We start from the raw sequence: 24,876 nt of genomic DNA, 5'->3' as shown, positions 1-24,876 counted from the left end.
TTATTATTTTTTTTGTTTAGGGATTTTCGTTTTAGGAATTTTTATTTTTGTTTCACAGAAGACATTTAGGCTGTGAGTTAAAGAAGAATTCATGTATAATCACACAGCTAATTAATGGTTGGTGCCATGAAAATTGAAATAGTTCTGTGGTGGAGTTCCAAAGCACATTGCTCTAACCATATACCATTAAATCTTGTTCACAGAACATTCTTAATGTCTCAATGTAAAATCTAGTTTTAATTACACCAATATTCACTTTTGGTAATTTAATATGCATGATTTAAGCATTCATCATTTGAAAGTTACTTATATTATTATCACTAAATATTCTTAGCTATTGGTTTGGATTCCTGTCCTGAACCACAAACTCCTAGCAGTGGGAATAAAATTGGAGACAGATACATGGTTGGTGATGTAGTATCCTTTCAGTGTGATCAAGGCTATTCTCTTCAGGTAAGTCTATTTTAAAATTTTAGCTTTGACTTCCATTACCCTTTCAGAATATTTTAACAGACTAATCATTGATAATACACAGGTTATAAAACAATATTGATCTCAGCCTGCATAATTTAACATTAAATCAAAAGGTATTCAGTTTGTCAGTGAGATATTCGTGAGAGAAATTGCTGGAATGAATAAATTTGTTGTGTTTGCAAATAACCAAAAATGATTTTTGAATCAAAATAAATCTTCACTTTTCTGTCTGTTCACATTGGATGTGACCACTGAACTCCTGGATTTTCAGAATTTGAAATAAAAATGAAAGTGATAATTAAAGCATTAAATGAAACTTCCATGATAATAAATTCCCCAAATCAGTAAAAATCGACTACAAATAAGTTTTGCTAAAACTGTGGATTTGCAATGTATATTCTGACTTTACGTATTTATATTAATACTCTTTTATAGGTGTTTTAGAAGGTCTCAATTTATGACCTCATAAAAATCTCCCTAAAGCATAGACCTATTAAGAAATTAAAAAAAAAAATTGAGACAGAAATGATTTCACATGTTAAGTAAATAAATTCCTTAGAGGAAGGAAAAGTAAAAATGAATAATTTATAGTCTTTAAACTTGTATCCCAAATTATTAGTCTCAGAAGTGAAATCAAATTTTTCTGCTCTTTAAAATTTAATATACCTCAGTTGACTTTTCAAATTTTTATGAAAGAATTTTATAATCATTTTTTAATCTGTCTCACCTTGAATATTATTTTAATTTATTATAAACCACTATGTATATGGCCATTTCCTTCATATAATTATCGCAGTACCTTAGTAGAAAATGTTTTGGTAGAACAACGTTAAAACCACAGTTTTAATGTGATATAGAGTCTTAATTTTTCTACCAAAAGCTTGTTATTTTTTACATTTTATCACAAGTGTATGTAATCACCTTCCTTGTTTTAAGTCACACTAATATTTCCAGTAATGTTGAAAAATATTAAAATGTAATATATTGTTAAGTTTGTTTTCATAATTATCATTCACTATCCTATGTTATATTTACACTTTTAAAAATGTGTGCTGAACTGCATTGTCTTGTTTATATAGGGCCATTCTCATATTACGTGCATGCCTGGGCCTGTGAGAAGATGGAATTACCCAATCCCAATTTGTTTGGGTAAGTTAAAGAACTATAAATCATTTATTAGCTGTACCAGATTTTAAAGGTACACCTTATATATGTTGTTGTTCAAACATATAGTTTACCTTTTGTCAGGTTTTATGGAAATTATATTTTGAGATAAATGCTTCACATTTTTTTTCTTTTTTAATTTTAAACTTTTACATTTTTTTTGCCCCAAACTTTAATATCAATGGATAACTTAAAAATACAAATTGAGAAAAGGTATTAGGTTTTTTGATTCCCAGAGAGTTTTCTCAATATGATGTAGTAGAAGTAGATAGGGAAAATATGCTATTGCTTACTATTGAGCCAAAATAGATAAGGAAGCTGGAGTCTACCAAAGGGAGCATGACACCCCATGAGATGTCTTCATTGGTAACAGACAATTGAGATATGGGATGTATCAAAGAACACTTGGGGCTTTGAAAGTATGGGTCCAAATTTTTGTCCTAATTTAATGCAGCTTCCAATTATTTCTATCCACCTTAATTTTTTTTTCTCTTTTTCATTTCTGGTGTCTGTATGCAACCATTAATATACTGGGCTCTATAGAATAGGAAAAAAAAGTTTGAAGTATGATCTCCATAATTAAAACATTTGTTTACCATTTAGAGTTGTAGAAATAAAAGAAATGAAATAAGAATAATTTAGTGTCAAATAATACCATTGACTATGTGATAGAATTTAAGAAAGATGAGATTGGTATTGACTGAAGTCATTGGGAAATATATTCAGTCCATAAAATTTACAGAGTTTTGGATGATAGGTGTAATTAAGATAAATGAATTAAGAAGACTACCCTTTCTGAGTAGGAAAAAGGGCAAAAACAAAAGAATTGGTGTGACTTGTATACCCTACCAATGTACAGTGAACAAACCTGTATTATATTAGTTTGCTTGGGCTGCCGTAACAGAATACTACAGACTGGGTGGCTTCCACAACGGGAATTTATTTTGTCACAGTTCTAGAAGTTCAAGATCAAGGCGCTGGCAGGGTTGTTTTCTTCCGAGAGCTTCTTTCCTTGGCTTGTAGAAGACTAGCGTCTCCCTACATCTTCACATAGTCTTTTCTCTGTGAAGGAGCTCCCCTATCTCTTTCTCTTCTTATAAGGACACCAGTACCATTAGATTAGAGCTCCACCCTTATGACTTCATTTAACCTTAATTACCTTCCTTGAAGAAGGTACCTCATCTCCAAATACAGTCACATTTGGGAGTTAGGGCTTTAACATATGAATATTGGGGGGAGACACAATTCAGTCCATAATGCCTATGTACCATGTGTGCAATTTTTGTTGGAGAATACTGGAAAATAATGTTGAAGAGTAAGGATGTGTTTACTTGGCAAAAGATATTAAAAGCATTCAGACTTTAGAATGGATGACACTTTTTGAGTGATATATTTCTTCAGGTATTATAATTTATGCATATAATGCCAGTTATAAAATTGTATATATACATATAATGCCTATTGTAAAAATGTATATATACAGATAATGCCATTTATGTGTGTGTGTGTTATGTATGTGGGGTCTGTATGTGTGTGTATATCCAATTAAGTATAAAAATTGAGAATATAAAAGAGTACAAAGAACAAAATAATTACTATATATATTCTGCTGATATGAGAGCAGAGAGTTTTGGTCTTTTGTTCATTGCTGTATCCCCAGTGCCAAGAACAGTTACTATCTTAAGTAGGCATCCAATAAATATTGTTTAATGAACAAATTAAAGTCTTGAGATTCTACAGTATGTATATTTTTTATAATGTTTTCCTTCTTGACATTCACTTAGAAGAATTTCCCATACCATAACATGTTTTCAAAAATTTGATTTTTAAAGTGGCTTTATGGCACATAGCATAGTCTAATTTGTATAGTTACGCTCTTTTGTTAGCTTAGTTTTTTGTCTTTTTGATATACATTTATACACATTTGGTACACATTTACACATTTACACACATTTCTTTATTTATAAGTGTTTTTCATGTGCCTTCCTGTCATTTCATATAACTACTTAAAAGCTTTAATATTGCCAAATTGCTTTCAGAAGGTTGTATCAATTTAAATACCACTCAATTATGATATGACAATTTCCATCTTGCTTTATTTCTAGCACCAATTATTACTGTTAACAAATTGCTCAGTTTTTAGGTAAAATACTGCGTTTTGATTAAGTCTGTATTCCATTGTATATTGTTAACAAGGGAAGTACTAGATGGAAGTGATATTTTAATAAAATTAAACTGGAAATTTTACATTTTATTATGTAGGATAAATTTGTATGAAACTGTGTTAAATACTTATATTTTGATGTCCAATATATCTTCATTTGATTTTCAGCTAAGGTACAATAGCTGTGTATGGCAAATGTATTATTCTGTTTGCTCATCTGTTGAATGGGATAGTAATGTCCACCTCATAGGCCCATCGTGAGAATTAAATGAGATAATGCATAAAAGTATTTAGCACTGAACCTGAAATACACAGGGCATTCATAGCAGTAGTTATTATAGTGAAAAATATGTAATAACTTAAGGGTCCAATAATGGGGAAAAAGGAAGTGAACATTCTAATGGAATATTTAATAACTCAAAGTTTATAATATATAATCAAATATTACAAGGCTTAAAGTGATTCACAGTATGATCCTATTTTCATTATATATGTAAACATATAAACACCTATACGTACATATGTATTTTTCTGCAGAGAAATAAAAGAATATAAAGGTAGACAACTTATCTATGGGTAGTGGAATTCCAGAGCACTGTTATTTCTTTTGTATTCATTTTTTTTTGTATTTTATAAATTTTGGACAGTAAACTTGTACTATATTTGATAGACAAAGTGTCTAAATTGACATCATGGCCATATCATAAGGAGAAACTGAAGGCAGGAGGCTGATTCAGAGAATGTCTTAAAACTCTAGTCATCAGGTATCAAGGTTACCATCTCATGAACTGGAAAATAAAAAGTCTGCCAGATATTTTGATGAAAGGAAAGAAAAGTCACTTGAGATTTTTACATAATAGAGACAAATCTGAAGGAAGAATCAAAGATAATTTTGTCTCGGAGGACTATGCTATGGTTGTGTCCTTAAGAAAAACAGTATAATGGGCCTCAAAAAAGTCTACTGTGAAACTTCTGGTGAAACACAGCATTCTCTATCAAGGCCTAAAAGTGCATGAAATTGCAGAGTCTCTGAGAAAATAGACATGAGTACAGAGCTGAAGGCAGATCGCTTTTTGGATTTTTCTTCTCATCCATTATGGTTTGTTATTCTTTTTCTTTCTCTTTCATTATCTGTTTACTTTTTATTCTTTCCTTCTTTCTTCTCTGATTTTGGGATTTACACTCTAGAAAGGTGGGCAATGCAGAGGCCAGGATTTTCAGCTCATTTCTAAAGAGATGGAAAACAGCAGAATTAGAAGGGCAGTGAACAGCTCATACACTTGAGATAGTGAAGGCAAGAAAGCAAAAGAGTCCTTGTGTTCTTTCACTCAAAATTCAGAATAAAGCAAAACAAACCTACAATTGCATTCTTGCCAGAAACTTAAAAGTACTTCTCATTGGCCAAAATATTTTCTCTACCACTCCCTAATTATCAGATTGTGTAATGAACATATGTGGGCAATCAAATTTTAGGAAAATGAATTGGTGAACATTAGTTGTTTATATATGTTGAAATCGCTCTGGTTTAAAGATGGATGAACTGAGATTTGAGGATGGAAAAATATAAAGGTGTATCTTTAGATCTCAATGGTAATTACAACTTCAAAAGAAAGGTTTATATGCACATTAACTACAAGGTTATATATATCCCCTTATTAAAATCTGCTTTATACATAATTTATTCAGTTCATATAGTTAAAGATAGCTGTCAAACTGGCTATTGATATCACATAGAACATTGATAAATTGTTCTACTGAATTTGCCTTTATGATATATAACCTGAAGTTTGATTATCTATCTGTTGCTATTCATAACAATAAACAAATGAATGAAATTGTAGGTAAGTGTATGGATAACTTTCAAACTTGATGTGCAGTCATGAAATTTGATTCTTCAACTCTCAATTGAGATGTGTATTTTAGTACTTCTATGATAAAATGATAAAAATGTATACTTAGAGGAAAGAATTAGCTTCTAAAATGCAATTGATCTATTAATACATGTTAAATAGTTCTATCTAATCATGTAAAAGTTAAAACTTGGGTAATTATTTGTTCTTATAATTTATGGTTAACTTATCAATTGTAAATCCGTATAATAGGGTTTCTACAAAAAGCATACATTTATGCCCAAATTCTCAAACATGGGTGCATCTTTTTACTTGTTTTATACTTCCCTATTTTTTGTCCAGATTATTTTAGGATAAAGTGAGACAATATCTGATGGTGTGTGAATCCCTTGCATATTACTGATAGAAACCAATATTTTTTTCTTAAAAATATTCAGCCTCCTCACAAAAAGAGGGAAATGAATTCATTTATTGTGAAAATGAATCCCTCATCAGTATAGTATGTTGCTGGCTTGATTTTACTATAAATTATATTATCTTTTGAATGAATCACAACATTTCTAGAAGTACTTCAGGATGAGAAATGTACTGCTTGCTATGGAAAATGATATGTGCTCCTTGTTTGATTGTATTCACTGCACATGAGCTACTCCTTTCTGTACAATAATTGATTTAGCTTGTATTTACTGCTGAGGAAAGAAATATGTTACCCTTTTATGCTATTTTACAAAATGCCTTGTCAGTTGATTATATTTGATTACTAGTACGTGGTGAATGAGAGTTGACAATATTCAAATTTATACCAGTTTTAACTCAGACACTTGATTCAGACTTGAAATAATTTCAGTCTGTTTTTAATACAGTAAAGTACTTTGGCTTCAGTAGGACCTCTATTCTCTTGCAGCTCAGTGTGGTGGTGCTATGTCAGATTTCAGTGGTGTGATCCTCAGCCCTGGGTTTCCTGGAAACTACCCCAGCAGTTTAGATTGCACGTGGACAATCAAGCTGCCCATAGGTTTTGGTATGTATATTAAAAACACGTGAAAGAGTATTTTTATATCATTAATGTATCCTTAAAAAGAAATAACAAAGTCTAATAAGAACTTATGAAATATTCACAAATTATAGTTTACTTTGGGATTATATACATTTCACTTGGAGTACTTGGATAATAGAAAGAATATGGGCATTTTTAAATTTTATACATAGATGATAAATAGATAAACTTTATGATACTTTCCAGTCAATATGTACAGATATAGCCTGAGTTAGATGTGTGTGGCAATGATTAAGTTCAACATGATTTTCAGGTATAATTGTTTCTGTAACTCTTTTCTACTTGTTGAAACCAAGCAGTACATAGACACATTATTTTCTGGTAATCTATTGAATCCAGTTGCCATTGTAAATAAATAAGATTTACATTTGAAAAGTATTAGTACAGTTTTTCTACTATTAGATTTAAATACCCGTGTAGATGTAATACCTTTCTAATTCTAATATTACAATTGCCAGTGTTTGGATATATTGCATTATATATATATATATATATATTACATTTAATAAATTCTTTTCCCTCTTGTGTCACTAACATATTCTTTTGCGGCTTCTTTATATCCCATTAGTCTGTAAATGCATAAATAGAAGTGTTAGATTGATGATAGACTTATTCATTAAATCACAGAAGAATAAGATGAGTAGATACTCCTTGAAGTACAAACCTGGTGGATTTAGAGCAATTAAGATATTCTGTACTATCTCACTTATTGAGGACTAAATTTAGGGACCTCATTTACCCAAAAGCATCTATAGCCTCAGAATGAAAATTCATGTTGAAATGTTTTACATAAATTCACAGAAACTCATAGTTTTGACAATTCTGTACTGAGCATGCACGCATTATACTCCTGGTATTGTGCTAGGTGCTAGGGATAAAATGCATAGTAAAACAGACTTTGTACCTTTTCCCAGTTAAGTTACAGTCACAAGGAGGAGACAAATAGTCAAATATGTTATTGCAGTGAAGTACAATAAAGAGTACAGGTTTGTACACAGGCATCCAGCCTAGTCCAGGAAATGCAAAAAAGGTTTGTCAGAGGAGGTGATGTGTGAACTGTGGCTTTAAATATAAGTAAGAGTAAGCCCAAAAAAGAGGGTAAGCTTGTGAGGAAAAGGAAAGAAATTCTAGGTAAACAGACTGACACATGGAAAAATGCAGATAAGAAAGCTAAAGAAATTCAACAAACTTGAACACTATATGACTGACCTGAGGTTTGGGGAGAACAGTAGGCCACTGAGAGGAGAATTCTGGGGGGCTTTCTAATAAGAATTATTCTGGCTACAACATGGAAATACCCTTAATTTGAAGTTGTAGTCAAATTCTATGCCCTTTGATTGAAAGAGAATAAATGAATAATAGATTTGAAACAGTATGGTTATCCTTATGTCTTTTACTAGCCACTTAAGAGGGCTCATCCCATGTTGCTTATGGAGCTAAGTGAATTATTTTACAATAAATTATTACGTGTATTTGCAGTAGTGTCATTATATCACCTTCAACTTAGCTCTTGCTAATGCTTCATTGATTTTAAAAACCAAGTTTATTAAAACGAATATGCATCTCTCTTTCTCTACTTTAGAAATGAAAACATGAGACCATTTCTGATTTGGTTACATTTAAATAATCCCACTGTTTTCTTTGAGTTTTGGCTAAATCAAATATTGCTTCTAATGTATTTGAATAGATAATTTATAAATGTTTAAAAGAAAATTGAATACACATCAACAGTTAAAGAAGTATTTTCTCTTGCCTGTGAAACAATTATGGACAACATAATTTGTGAAAATGGGCTCAGGAACATTTTAGAAAAATATGCACTTCTTGTAGCCTCACATATTAAGATAGTGCATTCAAAGTTTTAAGAAGATTGTCTGATTGTCCAGGAATGTGTTTAATATTTTAAAGCATATTTTCAGTAATTCCCAAAGTTATTTGTTCATGGAACTCTTTTTCAATGTAACAGTGAATTTCCATGTAACTCTTTTTCCAGGAACAAAATATGACTTCACTTGAGAACCTCACTAGTTATTAAGAGCAAGAACTCAGGAGCCAGAATGCCTGAGTTTGAATTTCACCTCTTTTAGGATGTTGTGTAAACTTAGCGTATTATTTAGCTTCCCTGTGCCTCAGTTTCCTCATTCTCATAACTATGAGCATTAAATAAGTTAGCATGTATAAAAACTTAAAACAGTGCCTAGCAAAAAGAAAACACAATAAATGTCAGATTTTATTACTAACAATTTGCAGAATGGTAGTTGTGGGAAAAAAAATCAAATTCAGTAAAAATCAAATATTAATTGAATTAAGGAAACATACCTCAATAAAGGTTTATTTTATTTTTTCCATCCCAGAGATATTTAACTATCTCATAGTCTAGTTATGTTTATAAAGATATTAAGACTATTTTATAATATGATAGCATATAGCAATAACCCCTAGATTTTATTGGGAATATTACATAAAATTTGGCTTTATCTTCTGATGAGAAAATACTAAAAGAGCATGCTGAAAATTACATGCTTCAAAATGATATTTTGGAGAAGTTAATGTATCCCCTGTATATGATTAATTTCTAACACAGTTGTGAAATCTGATTATGTTAATGTATAAAACTTTGCAATCATATTTTGGCTTCAAATTGCCCTTTTCCAAAATACAAATTATTGAGTGGCTTTTCATCTTTAAAAATTGGTTGATACAGTTTTAACTGGTATTAAAGAGCAAGAAAGACACTTTCTTGATTAGTTTTGCTATGGTGACAATGTAGTAAAATGAGATTTTCCCATGTGACAAATAGTGGGCATTTGAGAACAGTATTCTGTTACTTTCAACTATAGCACAGCTAATTGTCTTGGGCAGACAGCCAGACCCATGGCCCAGATCTTGACAGTATGCCTCTCAACTTAAATGGAAACGTATCTTAAGCACATTAATGCGAGCATGTTTGTGTATATGTGTGCATTTAATTTGGTAAAAAAAAAAATAGAGTAGCATTATGTTTGTTTTTCTTCCTTAGGTGTGCATCTGCAATTTGTAAATTTTTCTACAGAAACCATACATGATTATTTGGAAGTAAGAAGTGGATCTGCAGAAACCAGTACTGTTATTGGCCGACTTAGTGGTCCTCAAATATCATCTTCCCTATTTAGCACGACCCATGAAACCAGCTTGTATTTTCACAGTGACTATTCACAAAACAAACAAGGGTTCCACATTGTATACCAAGGTGAGAGGAATAATAAAAATATGAAAGCTTTTTAGCCTCCAAACAGCTATTAACGATCTAACTCTAACCATTTTCTATATTGTGTTTTAGAAAAAAAAAGGAACCTAAATCAAAGAAAGCTTCAGTTAGGAAGAGTTTTAAATAATGCTATTTTCAGTCAACTATATAGGGGGAAATGATGTCTTTCTGAGGCCTTACAAATTCTAACCATGAAAAAAGGATTGAATTAATTTTAATACACAATCAAATTAAGCAAGTCAAGGCAAGGCAGTCAAGCAAGGCATGGTGGATAGGAAGATTTATTTCTGCTTTTATAACAGAATGAGTATATTGAAAAGATATTTTGTGGTACTCATCTACTATATGGAAAGTTATTTTCTTTTACTTTATAATGAAAGAATAATATAACCTTCCTTGATACCATTCTATTGCTATGAGAATATAAAATAAATAATTTGGCAATCATATTAGGCCTATTTCTAGTATAAAACTGCTGCATGACCTTGAGCATGATTTTCATCCCTTTGAAATATACAGCTAGGAGACCTAGGCTTAAATGCTGATTCTCTATGTTCAGTCTTAAGTGGCCTAGGGCACAAGTCCATTTCTTCATTTTCATAATGGTGTTAGTAATAGTACCGCTCAGAGAACTTGTTTTGAACTTTATATGATAAAATGAATGTAAAATATTTATCATGATATATATCATTAGTAAATGTTTAGTGCAGTTTAGCTATTTTTACTATACTATTTCAGATCTTAAAAGTCTAGGGCTTCCCTGGTGGCGCAGTGGTTGAGAGTCCGCCTGCCGATGCAGTAAACACGGGTTCGTGCCCCGGTCTGGGAAGGTCCCACATGCCGCGGAGCGGCTGGGCCCGTGAGCCATGGCGGCTGAGGCCGCACATCAGGAGGCTGTGCTCCGCAATGGGAGAGGCCACAACAGTGAGAGGCCCGCATACCGCAAAAAAAAAAAAAAAGTCTAAGATTTTATAAACAATGCAGTTCCACTGACTGTAATATTTAATCAAAATTAACTTAAACTTTGATTATGTATCTGTCCTAATTATAATGAGTATGTGATATTTTTGTTGTTTTTTAAATTTTAAATTAAAATTATTTTATTATAATTAAATTATAATAATTATAATAATAATATTATTATATAATTAAATTATATATATAAATAAATTAAATTATTTTTATTGAGGTATAGTTGATTTACGAGCATGTGATACTTTTGGATGTGAGTTCCACCAGAGCAGTCATCTTTGTGTTGTTCATTGATGTATCTCAAGTGCCTAGAAGAATAAGAGCACAATAAATATTTGCTGAATAAAAGTATATACACAAAAGGAAATTTAACAGTAGTTAAAATAGACATTGTAACATCCAACTACATGGGTCTAAAATGATTACAGTTTGTATTATGATTGCATACATAATTTAAGAGCACCATATCACACATCATCCTTTACATAAAATAGGAATCATTTTTGTAACCTCTTGGTACAAAATTAGCCGTGTTCCCAAGGAAACTAATTATTTCAAAAATATTTGGGGAACTGACTGAGTTTCTGTTTTGATGCTGGAGGACTCAGAGATATATATGTGGTCCTTCTCTAGCAAGTGCACAGTGCCTGATGAACCTGGCTTCATCTTCTTTTCTATGCCCTCAAATTCCCTCAACCTCTCAGGGCAGTATTCTTATTTGAATGAGGTAAAACTAGAATCTGAACTTTATTAACTACCTTTCTCAGGCAATGTGTCCTTGAAAAAAGATTCATTATTTCCATAATAAAATCCTAAAAGATATAGCATTTGTTACTGTTATTGATATAATACTGTATTAATATTATTGACATGTGCCACAATGTATTACAATGATCACTAGATATTATTTGTGAATTACACTGAATATTATATTAGTTTTTTCACTAGTTCTTTATTCTATTTATTTTTTAAATAGATCTTTATTGGAGTATCATTGCTTCACAATACTATGTTAGTTTCTGTTGCACAACAAAGTGAATCAGCCATATGCATACACATGTCTTCATATCCCCTCCCTCTTGAGGTTCCCTCCCATCTTCCCTATCCCACCCCTCTAGGTCATCGCAAAGCACCGAGCTGATCTCCCTGTGCTATGCTGCTGCTTCCCACCAGCCAACTATTTTACATTTGGTAGTGTATATATGTGGATGCTACTCTCACTTTGCCCCAGCTTCCCCCTCCCACCCCATGTCCTCAAGTCCATTCTCTATGTCTACCTCTTTATTCCTGCCCTGAACTAGGTTCATCAGTACCATTCTTTTTTTTCAGATTCCATATATATGCGTTAGCATACAGTATTTGTTTTTCTCTTTCTGACTTACTTCACTCTGTATGACAGTCTTTAGATCCATCCACCTCACTACAAATAGCTCAATTTCATTCCTTTTTATGACTGAGTAATATTACATTGTATATATGTGCCACATGTTCTTTATCCATTCATCTGTCGATGGACACTTAGGTTGGTTCCATGTCCTGGCTATTGTAAATAGTACTGCAATGAACATTGTGGTATATGTCTCTTTTTGAATTATGGTTTTCTCAGTGTGTATTATATGCCCAGTAGTGGGATTGCTGGGTAGTTCTAATTTTAGTTTTTTTAAGGAACCTCCATACGGTTTTCCATGGTGGTTGTATCAATTTACATTCCCACCAACAGTGCAGGAGGGTTCCCTTTTCTCCACACCATTTCCAGCATTTATTGTTTCTAGATTTTTTGATAATGGCCATTCTGACTGTCCATCCTTCAAAAAGGAAAAACTTTCTTTTTACCTTTTCCAGCCTATCAGTTGCAAAGCTGTCCTGATCCACGCCCATTTCGAAATGGTTTTGTAATCGGCAATGATTTTACTGTGGGGCAAACCATTTCATTTGAATGTTTCCCTGGTTACACGTTGATTGGAAATTCAGCTCTCACTTGCCTTCATGGAGTGAGTCGCAATTGGAATCATCCACTTCCAAGGTGTGAAGGTATGCTTCTAGATTGAAGCTGTCTTTTAAGTGATATCATCTATGTTTAATAATTCTTGTTTTGGTACTCTTTTCTTGTTTGTTTTCCTCTTCAAATAGCATGCTAAATATACAGTTTTTCTTTTAGTTGTAGAATTACAGTTAGTACCCAGATCAAGGACCTAAGTCTCCATAATGAATAACTGGTTTTGTCATAATTGGCAGGAGACCTAACCTTCTTCACTGGATGCGAAAGTAAAGTTTGTTAACACTTTAGAGCTTCTTCTGTGTGATGTCTGTGTGAGTGCATCTGTGTTTGTTTAGTAATCATTCATATATAAACCAGTAACCCAGATACTACTACTGAATTTGGGCTCATTTCTTCTAAAGAAAAAAAAAAACTTTTAAATAAAAATGGCTTGAACCTCTATATAAGGCCTTATATTTATACATGATATAAAAGTTGAACAGTGTATATATGGATAAAGTATTTGAAAGAAGAGAAAACAATGTAACTTACTAATCTAGTGATAGTGAATAGCTATGTAGCATACCTCATGCTGAAAAATAAATAAAGGCTCACTGTTTGATTCATGGTTTCCAGCTTCATTTTACATACCTTAACTGTGGTAAAAACATAACACAGATGTCTTTTATGCTGTTTAAGAGGTATGAAATATTTACCTTTTTCTTTATAATCAGTTTATTGTGATTTTACTTAAATATTTTGTTTTGTGTTTTTTTCTGTAGCTCTTTGTGGAGGGAATATAACTGCAATGAATGGCACCATTTACTCTCCTGGATATCCTGATGAATACCCAAACTTTCAAGACTGTTTTTGGCTTGTAAAAGTACCCCCTGGGAATGGAATCTACATCAATTTTACTGTTCTTCAAACAGAACCAATCTATGATTTCATTACTGTATGGTAAGCCAAGACCATTGTTATTGATGATTCAACTGTATGTAACAGTGAAACAAGGAAGGGATGAAAATATATCACAGTCCTCTGTACAAATTGCCATCTGATGTTTGAATTGGTGTGAGTAACTGAGGGTGACAGTGTGTGTTTTGCAGAATGAGACAAACAAGAGAAATAGATTTTAGCTTATTTGCCCATGAAGTAGCTAAACACATAGAACAAAAACTTATGGGTGAAAAAATGATTTAAATTTGTTATTAAAATAATGTGCAAAACCTGGGAATTAAATCAGAGTAAGTTTAAGGTAAGAAAGTTCTCTATATACAGAACGAGTGAAATTTAAAAGCCTGCATTCCAATAAGTTATTTAATATAACTACTGAATTTCTGTCATAATAATTAATCATAAATTATTATATTTGTATTATTATTATCCTGTTAATTAAAGCATCTCTATTTAAGCTACAAATAAAATAGCTGAATTAATTATTGACAGTTGGTTAATTGAACTACCATGTGACTTCTAAAATTCATTCTAAATTTAACAGTCTATGATTCTCAAGATTATTTTGAAGAAAATAAAAGGAAGGCAAACCTCAAGCATTTGGGAAGATCTGGGTGGTGGTCAGGAAACCAAAGACAATTTAATTGATTACAGCTAATATGGGTACATTTCTTTTGGGTAAAAATGTGATCTTTTTAAATACTTTATCACCTAAATAAACATATACCAATATGATTTGGCACTCGTTGATTATTTCATCCACTGAATCTTTATCATCTCATATGTAATACTTTCATTAAACTTTGTGTGAAACTTTCCAAAAAAATCAATCTCACTCTCCCTTTCTCCCCTCCCTACTCTATGTCTCTCCTATAGGGATGGACCAGACCAAAACTCACCTCAGATTGGTCAATTCAGTGGAAATACTGCTTTGGAATCAGTCTATAGCACTTCAAATCAGATTCTAATCAAATTCCACAGTGATTTCACAACAAGTGGCTTTTTTGTGCTCAGTTATCACGGTTGGTATCATCTAGGCATTTCTATTTCGTGTGACACTGTTTGAAATTGTCCTTGAAAAATTGAGTGTAATATATATATTCAACCAGTGATTGAAAAGGTATTAAAATTTGACACTTTTTTATCATTTCAAATACATTTACTTGCAAAGAGCAGCCTCTTCTAAGCATTTAGGGACATTAAAATGTGAACAAATGGAGACAGGAAATAAACCAGTCAGTAGGAAATAAATCAGTCAGTAATTACCCCAGTAGAAAATAATCATTTTTGCATGGAAACGCATAAAAGAGAACCAGCTGTTCATATTTTATTGCATGTAGTTTTGAAACATCAATAGATTTTTTTCAGTACAAAATGTTTAATCTATTTAACCTGCTGTGAGTCTTTCTAAAATTAGCATCCAATAACTTTATGCTTTGGATCACATTACTCATTCATTTATACTCTGTTTCACAACTGTATCTATTCTAGAATCCTACAGTTATAAGTGACTATTTCAGATCATTAAGTTCATAGCTTTTACTCCCATGAAATAATTTATGAAGAGTTTCAATTTCAATTCTTTGTATATAATTATTCTGGGTTCTCTCTTCATAACATTAACTTTTTGAAAGAACATTCAGATGGTTTCAGAGGATTTTTTAAAATTTCCTGTTATGTTAAATTGTATTTCATTATACATAAGAAAATGTTTATTTCTAGTGATTATATCCTTTCATCTGCTATGACCATAGTTTCATAAGCACATTCTGTTTCATATGACTTTGTCAGACCAATTCCATGAGCATCACAGGATCAATAAGCTACTAAATTAAATTTGCAAAACTTATATTAAAATTTCCAGGGTGAACGTGTACCTTGTCCATTACATTAACATACAATTTAATGTTTTCTTCTTTTTTTAACACAAAGTAAGAAAATCTTTGATACTCAAAGCTTATATTACATGAAACATATGTTAAGTCAAATATGGTTATACACAAAGACACTTAAAGCACATTGGGTCTAGAAATACTCAGAGAACAGACCAGAAAATATTTGATTTGCTTAATCTCAGCACTTATCAATCAGTAGATGATGCCCAATTTGTGCTTCTGTAGTGGCCAGAGCTGCATGTATACTCTGGCACAGCCAATTAGAAAGCAGGGAGTTCAGTTAGATAACTTTGATTCACGATGTTTATTTTTTTTAATAACTCATTTGCCTTTTTTAATGAATTGGTCATTGGTACTGGCGGTATGTATATACAGTCTAAAGCTGCAACAATAGCTTTATTACTTTGAAAGGTAATCATAGCTCAAGAACTACTAAACTAAATGATTTTAAGTTCAAAAGATGAATTCGTTGCTGAACTGTATTTTGTACATTTTCTCTCTTCACAGATCCCCGCATAAATTTTTATTATTTTGTATCTTGCCTGAACAAGTGATAAAGAAGGGACTGTTCATTGATGGACTGTAAATATCCATAAAATAATCTTATAGGGAGTGGAAAATTCTTATAAAACTTAGGAAACATTTCAAAGGGGAAATATTGTCAGAGAAAAGGATGTCACTATCTGTATGTGTGTGTTTGTGTGTGTGTGTGAAACTGTGAAAATCCTTACATAGAAAATACAAGGAAGACAGAATGTAGGTAAACACATACAAAATATGAACGTAGATTTACATAGACACTTATGTGAATGTATATACATATATTCTCATTCCAAATTATGTTTCACCTGATTTTTGTAACTAGGTTCTGAATCATGTATATTAAAAATAGAATTATTTTAGGAATAAGGAAGATCAAATATTTGTTTAGGGCTTTGTTGTTCAGCTGACTTTGGACAAGTTATTCTTTGGTTTCCACTTTCTTCAGCTATAACACAACATGGTATAATTGCTGAGAAGATTAATGAGATACTATATAGAGAGAAATTACTCCAATTACTGGGATGTATTAGGTTGAACCATATGAAATTATTGGCAGAAATGCTGAATATTGACAATTTTGTATAGCTCAACCCATGTAAGTGCTGTCATTATCACTATCATCAACGTTGCATTGCAGAGATGAAATGATTGGAGGCAATGAGTAATATATAGTTAGCATAGTTCCTAGGACAGTGTATGTTCAGTAAATATTCCTTTCCTTACAATATCTTACCTCACATATTAGTTTTTCTAATAGAGTATTTATATTTATTTTTACTTATATTTTAAATTTTATAATAAGGCACAATTGCCAGAGCTTAGAGAAGCCTAACATTTGAATCAACATCTCTGGCAATTTTACCCAAACCTTAAAATAACCTTAAAATTTGGAGAGGTAGCCAGGGGTTATGTTAAAAATTGACAGACACCTTATATTCTACTAGCTCTAGTAGGATAATTTTCCTAAGCATGTTTTCATCCTGACTCACCTTTTCAAGAATGCATGATGCCTTCATTAAATCAAATTTAAAGCTACCCTATCATCTGGTTCATTGATTCTTATTCCCCAGTGCCTACTCTGACTCCCATTAGATTCTTACTCTCACTGCCCCCTGAACTTCCATTCTTAAATGGTTTCTTACTCATCTTCAGTTCTTAAACTCTACCTATCTTAAGTCCCGTTTCTCCTTTTCTTGATAATTCAAACTCATAGGAATCACTACCATCTTTTCTATGATTGTACTTACTCTTTTTACCAAACTTTTCAGAACTTAACAGTATGATGTATTGTTTTATATGCCTTGTGAGTTTGATAATAGTGAGTGCTTTTGTGAGGACACAGATCACACTTATGCTTCTTAATCCTTTCATAGTTTTATTATTGACTAAATAATTATATTTTAGCCTTATGGTCATGTGTGTTCGATTCTTTTTAAAATGTTGTCTAATTGAGTTTATTTGAACTGTCTTAGTGACACCTTTTAAAAAGATTATTTTACAATTATGTACATGTGTGCTTATCCCTCCTCACAAAAACAAAAAAGATGCCTGTTTTCAAATTGATATTAATATAATTAGTACAATTTAATATAACCGAAAATATAATATTCATATCCATGGCTCGTATTCAGTAGCTATAGCTTAGTGCCAAAATGAGCTCTCATAATAGTAAACAAACAAACAAACAAACAAACAAAAACTGGTCAGGTCATTTGGTACTTTTTCATAAGTTAACCAGGGAGACAATTCACTATTTAACACTTAGTTTAAGCTGATTTAATATACCTAAGCTTAGAATGGTTTACTCCTCCACTCAGTATTCTTTATATTCTCTTAGTGATTTAATAGCTCCTTCTGTTATGCCCAAACCTATAAGTCAGAAGTGGTTTTCTTAGGACTTGTGTACTTATTTTATAAATTTAACAGATCAGTATTTTCATATGTTTTCTTAAGGTCACATTGATTATTTAGGTTTTATTTATTAATATATTTCTAATATGTCTGAAAGGAGAAAAAATGTGTTTTTATGAGATCTAGTCAGATATCTGTCTTTTATAAAACATCACCTTCATAAAGCGTTTCATGATCAAAAATAACATTCTTAAAAATCTTTGGAAAATGAAAGTTCTATGCAATGAAGAAATAGGGTAGGCATAAATGTTGAGGCACTTTATCTCAGATACTGTACTTCTTCTTCATTTGAGGAAATCTGCTAGTCTCTCTCTGTATTACTATAACCATAATTCCCTAAAGAAAGAGCTGAATTTTCTTGATATCTGCCGTAGAGTCAAGATGGGTTTGTCTTATAATAAATAATAACAGTATTCAGTCCTACTCAATGACTTCCTTAAAGTAAATTACACAAAACCTGTTTCAACTGCATGTTTTTGCAGACACTAACTTTTTATAGTCACTCTAATAGCGATAGTTACTTACCATTTACTGAATACTTAATATGCCAGGCACTATGCTAGATGCTTTCCATGCTAATTTTTGGACTAACTCTGCAATATAAGTATTATTATCCCTATTTTAATAATTAAAGAACCAAAAGACAGAAATTTGTAATGTATATAAAGCCAGAGAACTGGGCTTCCCTGGTGGCACAGTGGTTGAGAGTCCGCCTGCCGATGCAGGGGACACGGGTTCGTGCCCCAGTCCGGGAAGGTCCCACATGCCACGGAGCGGCTGGGCCCGTGAGCCATGGCTGCTGGGCCTGCACATCCGGAGCCTGTGCTCTGCAACGGGAGAGGCCACAGCAGTGAGAGGCCCGCGTACCACAAAAAAAAAAAAAAAAAAAAAAAAAAAAGCCAGAGAACTAATAAATAGAAGAGCTGCCAGGAATTCAAAATAAGTCTGTCTGACTTAAGGACTGACCTTTTTAAAAATAATGACAACAATAACAGCAACCATAATAATAGCTAAACTATACTGAGTTCTTACTAAGTGCCAGGTAGTGTCCTAAGCTGGTATTATCTCATGCATAGATTATATTTAATAAACATAAGTTTTCTTTAAAAATTAGCAATGATTTCATTTTTATCAAGATAAGTCATCTCACTTTCTAGAAAATACCTCTCCTAATTACAACTTGGAACTTTGAACTTTTTAGTGCTTCTCTTCCCCAGAACCTACAGGCTAACAACAATATGTTGGTAGGTTTATCACAGTTTAGTGTGTTCCTCTTTGTAGTTTCCAAAATGTACTATGGTCCCTGTGTGACAAGAAAATAAGATAAGTTTATTGGGAATCTGACTTATGCCAACCACTGTAGTATAGCCAGAATACATATGTATTAATTTAAAACAAAAAGGTATCATTTTAATGCTTAAATCTATTATCCACAGTACCTCTTTTTCTAATATCAGATATTAGGGAACCTCAATTATTACAGAAGATTTTCTTTGGATAATACAATTTAATAATATGTATTATCCATTGTTTTCTGTTATTGGCACAGCTTCTGTGAATCAATGGGTTGATTATATATTGAATTTCAGATTATTTTTAAGAAATGTATTTAAAAAGCCTGTAATACCTTTTAGGTCATCTTTTAAGGTTATATTGCCTTTACAATGAATGCTGTATTTGGAGACAAGTATATTTAACTCCACAAAGTCTCATCCTAAAAGAGACTACTGTAGATATAAGGACACATTTTATATAAAACATAAATCACCATTGCTTTGAACTGTGTGACCCCATTGCCTCCCACAACGTAAAGATCTGACCTCCTTTCATATTTCAGTAGAGTATTGAGCTCATGAAATGTTTCATTGTTTGATTTCCAGAGAGCATAGGGGGTATGAACATCATACAATTGTGTATATATATATATATATATATATATATATATATATACACACACACACACGGCTAAAAAACAAAACCAAACTGGTGAAACTATAATGATGAAAAGATATTGCCATTTACTATTATTTAAATGACTACTTGATGATTACTTAAATGACAAAGAGTCATGTCAAAATTGCTTACCATATTTTGGTATTTTGCTGTGTGTGATAAGGTTGCATTTATATTCTACAGTATCTCAGTCCCCTCCAGCCAAAGTCCATCAGGAACATCTCTGTAGTTAAATAAAGTTGAGTTTATAGGCTCACTGTAATGTGTGGGACAACATACCATGAGAAACCCCGTGGAGTCTCAGTGAGAGGGTGTTAGGAGGGGCTTGTTATGGGATTTGGGCTGTGTAAGATGGTTCTGGAAGGTTCAAGGAAGCATGTTTTTCCTCTGGGTTGGGTGCTTTTCGAAAATTAGAGCAGTTCTATAATTGGGTATATTAATTTTTTTCCTAGAAGGTGGAAGGTATGGAACACACCTAAAACTATGACTGGCGTGGGGTAGCAGCATTCTCTCGTACTGGCTGAGATGAAGGAATCTTGGTCATATTGGTGGTTTGGATAGCGTTTTCATTTTGTTTTATGGTTTTTGTTTTGTCTTTTCTGTGCTCAGACATGATTAGGGAAAGGTCTTGTTTTTGTCTTGTTCCAACAAGGTCAAAGAGCTATCGTGTCTGATATTAGTTGTTAGTTAAATTGATTACAGTCAGCAGTAGAAAATCATGGCCTATCAGTTAGAGCTAGGCCGGCTCCAAGACAACAGCATACAGGGGCTGTGCTTTGTTTTCTTTTGTTTTGTTTTCTTTTGCTTTTTATTTCTTTAGTCTTTTCTTTTCAATATACAGAATAAATTGATGGTTAAAGAGCTAAAACGTGTTCCTTCATAGCCAAAACAAACCAAACTATGGTAGTAAACAGAGAAAGGAAAACAGAGACTGACAAAGAAAAAATTGTCACCTCTGATGTGCTCTGTTATCTACTAATGTGCCAGGCAACTCAACCATGTAGAGAAGAGACATTTAGCACATTACCTTTCAGACTCTAATGGTCTCAGTACTAAGGTAGGATACTTTCCATTAGCTATTGGAATATGGGGAAGTCACTTCATGCAAAAGGTATTGGAATTTTCTTATGTATAATTCAGGATATTTCCCAAAAGCTTGTTTACTATACTTCTGTTTTTCCCTCTCTAGGAAATTACCTAGTAACTTCTTGTTGATCCATTTCTAATGATCCATTCCAGATCTCTGGCTCATCTCCAAATCTAGGGCTGAACATTTTCTCTTGATTTCAAAAATTCTCCTTATATAGGCAGAGAAACAAATTGATTATAAAATATTAACAGATAAAAAGTGATATTTCTAAGTAATTTAAGCACCACTGAAACTTACCTGTATGGTTCATATCAATTCACTAGCAGACTTTCTCCAAAATGGAAAAAAAAATTACTAATTATTTTTTCTTATTAGTTAGAACTCAGATAGCATTTATTTAAATACTGCTAACTCTGCTTTCAAGTGGAGCTGCTTAAAGTTATTTTACATAACTTTTGAAATAACATTACCAAAATTACATAACTGAGTATGTAATTATCAGTGCTTTTCCTCCTCCAAATCTTCCCCAAATCATGAAGTTATCATAGTTGACCTAATCTGGGTCAGCACTGAAGTGCAACAGTGGTTATAGAGAACTTAGAATTTATAAGAGCACATAGAACATTTTCTTTTCCTCTGTAAGAAATACTGCATCCATATTTGGCAGAAAGGTTGTGCACTTGTGCTTTTGTGGTTTAGAGAAGGAATGGCAATTTGCCAGTGTCCTGTTTTGCCCTTTTTTGAAGAAGCCTTTAATAGCTCAGTTGAACTGAAGTAGATATATACAGCATTCTTTTCTGGAATTGGGTTGGTTATTTCATTATAAAGAAAATAGGAAATGAAAAATAACCAAATATATTGCCAGAATTAAACTCTAAAGTGATATTAAGAAGCAAATTTGTTGGACCAGGAACCAGACATCTGTACACATTTGAATGAAAACAGAGCACTGTTCAAACAATGGTCATCCTCAAAAGATACTGACATGCACTCTAATCCACAATTGCCTCTGTTTCATCCCCATTTGCAATTTTAGAGTTAGAGTCTTCTTAGGGAAGACTATTTGTTTAGAGACTCTTTTCCTCCTGAAAAAAAACTATATTTTGTGTATTACTTAACAAATATTTCTTGGATTATAAGTAAAGTGAAAGGAGCTTATTACTCAATTGTGAAAAAGACACATGAAACGTCTCCTCCCTTATGTTACTTAAAGCCTAGATGGTGTCACAAATAGTGAAAAAGTAAACTAATGAATGGAAAATAATAAATGTTGAAACAAGTCATGATATCCAGTTACGGGCAGAACTGAAACTTTTAAATTGTATCATCAAAAATTTAAATAGCATAAGCATGTGTTTTAGTCCATGTTTTAAATGGATTGTTCTATTTAGAAACAGCTTCAAAGTGATGACCATTAATGAAAAAACTGCATAACATAGATATTTACACATTTAAAATACACATTTGAGCTAAATCTGTGTTCTCTTTTAGATGAATCATTTTATTTGACATGCCATTCGCCTTTAAGACACCATTGACTTACTTAATAACTACGCAAGGGCATCGTATCCTACCTATCATGATTGTATGTGCTACAAAACAGAGTTCTGTGATTAGAAAATAAGAGCAAAGGGTAGGGGGAGGAAGGCAGTGAAGAGCTCAGAAGATATGTTTATCCTGGTGACGTAAAATTGGGAATTGAGACACAAAGTCAGATTTGAAGTCGAAAGGATCAGTGAAATCATTTAGGTGGAGATTGTAGAAAATTTGTTCGAAGGAAAGTATATTCAGAATTCAAATCTATAAAATTGATGAAAATAGAGTTGCTCTTATTGAGGTAGAGGAAGGAGGACATTACACCTCCTCACACCCTCCATGACCCCAAGGTGATCCCTTGTCTCTAGGGACAGTTTATAAAATGCTGATGGTACCAAAGAATGGAGAATAAGAGAATTTAGCTCACATCACCCACGTGGTCTTGGGAAAATAACACAGTATCTCTGAGCCTCATCTTCCTCATAATAATAATTTCCAACCTCTAGTCTTTTAAACTCTCCAGCTGAGTTATCTAAGTCATTCTAAGCAGGTTCTACAGATGACAGGAGTCATGGATTCTTCATTGATAAAAATGTGCTTCTTCTTTAAAATAAAATAATTTTTGATTAGCATGAAGATTAAAAACAAGTTTACAGGCAAACAAAGATCAGATAAAATGCTCTCCTCTAGGGCCTCCCTGGTGGCGCAAGTGGTTGAGAGTCCGCCTGCCGATGCAGGGGATACGGGTTCGTGCCTCGGTCTGGGAGGATCCCATATGCCGCGGAGCGGCTGGGCCCGTGAGCCATGGCCGCTGAGCCTGCGCGTCCGGAGCCTGCGCGTCCGGAGCCTGTGCTCCGCAACGGGGGAGGCCACAACAGTGAGAGGCCCGCATACCGAAAAAAAAAAAAAAAATGCTCTCCTCTAAAGCAATTATACTCCAATTAAAAAAAATAAAGCATAATCTCATCAGGATTTCTCCCTGTAGGGCTCTCTGTATCTTCCTCTCCCCCTTCCCTTACCTCTCTGGCGTTTCTCACAACTACCTTTTACCTTGATAATTGTAACTTTTGCTCATGTTTCCTCCTCTATCTGAATACTCTTCTGCCCATGATTACCCTTCAGCACTGGAAAAAATCTTACTCATCCTTTAAAATTTATCTCATTCATTTCTTTTTATCGGAATTTTCCTTAACTAGTCTAGTTGATATTCCTCAGTACTCTCATAATACTCTCACAATAGGGCCAATACTGAAGATATGGGCTTTGAAGTTAAAGGACATAGACTGGACTTCTGGATAAACCCTGTACTAGTTGTGTGATCTCGGGCAAGTTACTAAGCCTTTAAACCTCCTTCTTTTTATCTCCGAATTGAGATACATAAAGAAATTAACCCCTAAGTTTAAGTAATAAAATTATGCATATAAAACACATTTTTCTTCAAATGTTATAACAGCATAAAATGTGTTTCTTAAATTAATAATAGTATATTACATCTTTGAAGACAACTAGTGAAAACAAGGCTTTAATCAAGCAAACAATTGTGATACAGATATCATATAGGGCCAGTAGTCATGATACTTAGATTCATAGAGACCTTTTTTCAGTGGCCTTTACCTTATGCTAAATAAGAATCTACCTAATCTAATGGGATGACCAGTTTAGAAACATAAAATTTAACAAATGGATACTTTGTAAACATACTAATCTAGCATGGTGATAGAAGGCTCTGGAGCCAGACTGTCTATGTTCAAATCCCAGCTCTGCCATATTATAGCTGTATGAGTTGCACAAATTCTTTAATTCTTTTAACAGTTTTTCTTTTATATTATGGGAATAATTATAGAACTCATTACATAAATTAAGTAATAAAATAAATAAAATTTTTGTGAGGACTAATAGAGTTAATATAAGTAAAATGTTCATAATATTCCTTGGAATAGAGTAAGCCTTGAGTATTGTTCGCAATTATGACTGAATGCTAGGCACTTTGCTAGATGCAGGGGATTCTGTGATGAGCCTTGGGAAGCTAGGCATTGAGCACATAAACAAACATGTGTGTATAATTCCAAATTGTGATTATGCCAA

At 32.7% G+C, this 24,876-nt stretch overlaps 1 protein-coding gene across 3 annotated transcripts in view; it reads left to right on the top strand.

The window, feature by feature from the left end:
- CSMD3 (CUB and Sushi multiple domains 3) overlaps nucleotides 1-24,876 on the top strand; it is a 1,097,518-nt gene that overhangs the window by 976,994 nt on the left and 95,648 nt on the right. For all 3 annotated transcript variants that reach the window (XM_060116495.1, XM_060116494.1, XM_060116493.1), the window contains 7 exons: nucleotides 335-453; nucleotides 1,554-1,623; nucleotides 6,557-6,673; nucleotides 9,729-9,938; nucleotides 12,771-12,959; nucleotides 13,689-13,866; nucleotides 14,740-14,885. In XM_060116495.1, the coding sequence (XP_059972478.1) occupies nucleotides 335-453; nucleotides 1,554-1,623; nucleotides 6,557-6,673; nucleotides 9,729-9,938; nucleotides 12,771-12,959; nucleotides 13,689-13,866; nucleotides 14,740-14,885 (1,029 nt within the window). The remainder of the gene's footprint in view (nucleotides 1-334; nucleotides 454-1,553; nucleotides 1,624-6,556; nucleotides 6,674-9,728; nucleotides 9,939-12,770; nucleotides 12,960-13,688; nucleotides 13,867-14,739; nucleotides 14,886-24,876) is intronic.

The sequence above is a fragment of the Mesoplodon densirostris genome, chromosome 13 (genome assembly GCF_025265405.1).
Source record: "Mesoplodon densirostris isolate mMesDen1 chromosome 13, mMesDen1 primary haplotype, whole genome shotgun sequence".
In the NCBI taxonomy this organism is placed as follows: Eukaryota; Metazoa; Chordata; class Mammalia; order Artiodactyla; family Ziphiidae; genus Mesoplodon; species Mesoplodon densirostris.
This window is presented reverse-complemented; position numbering and strand designations above follow the sequence as displayed.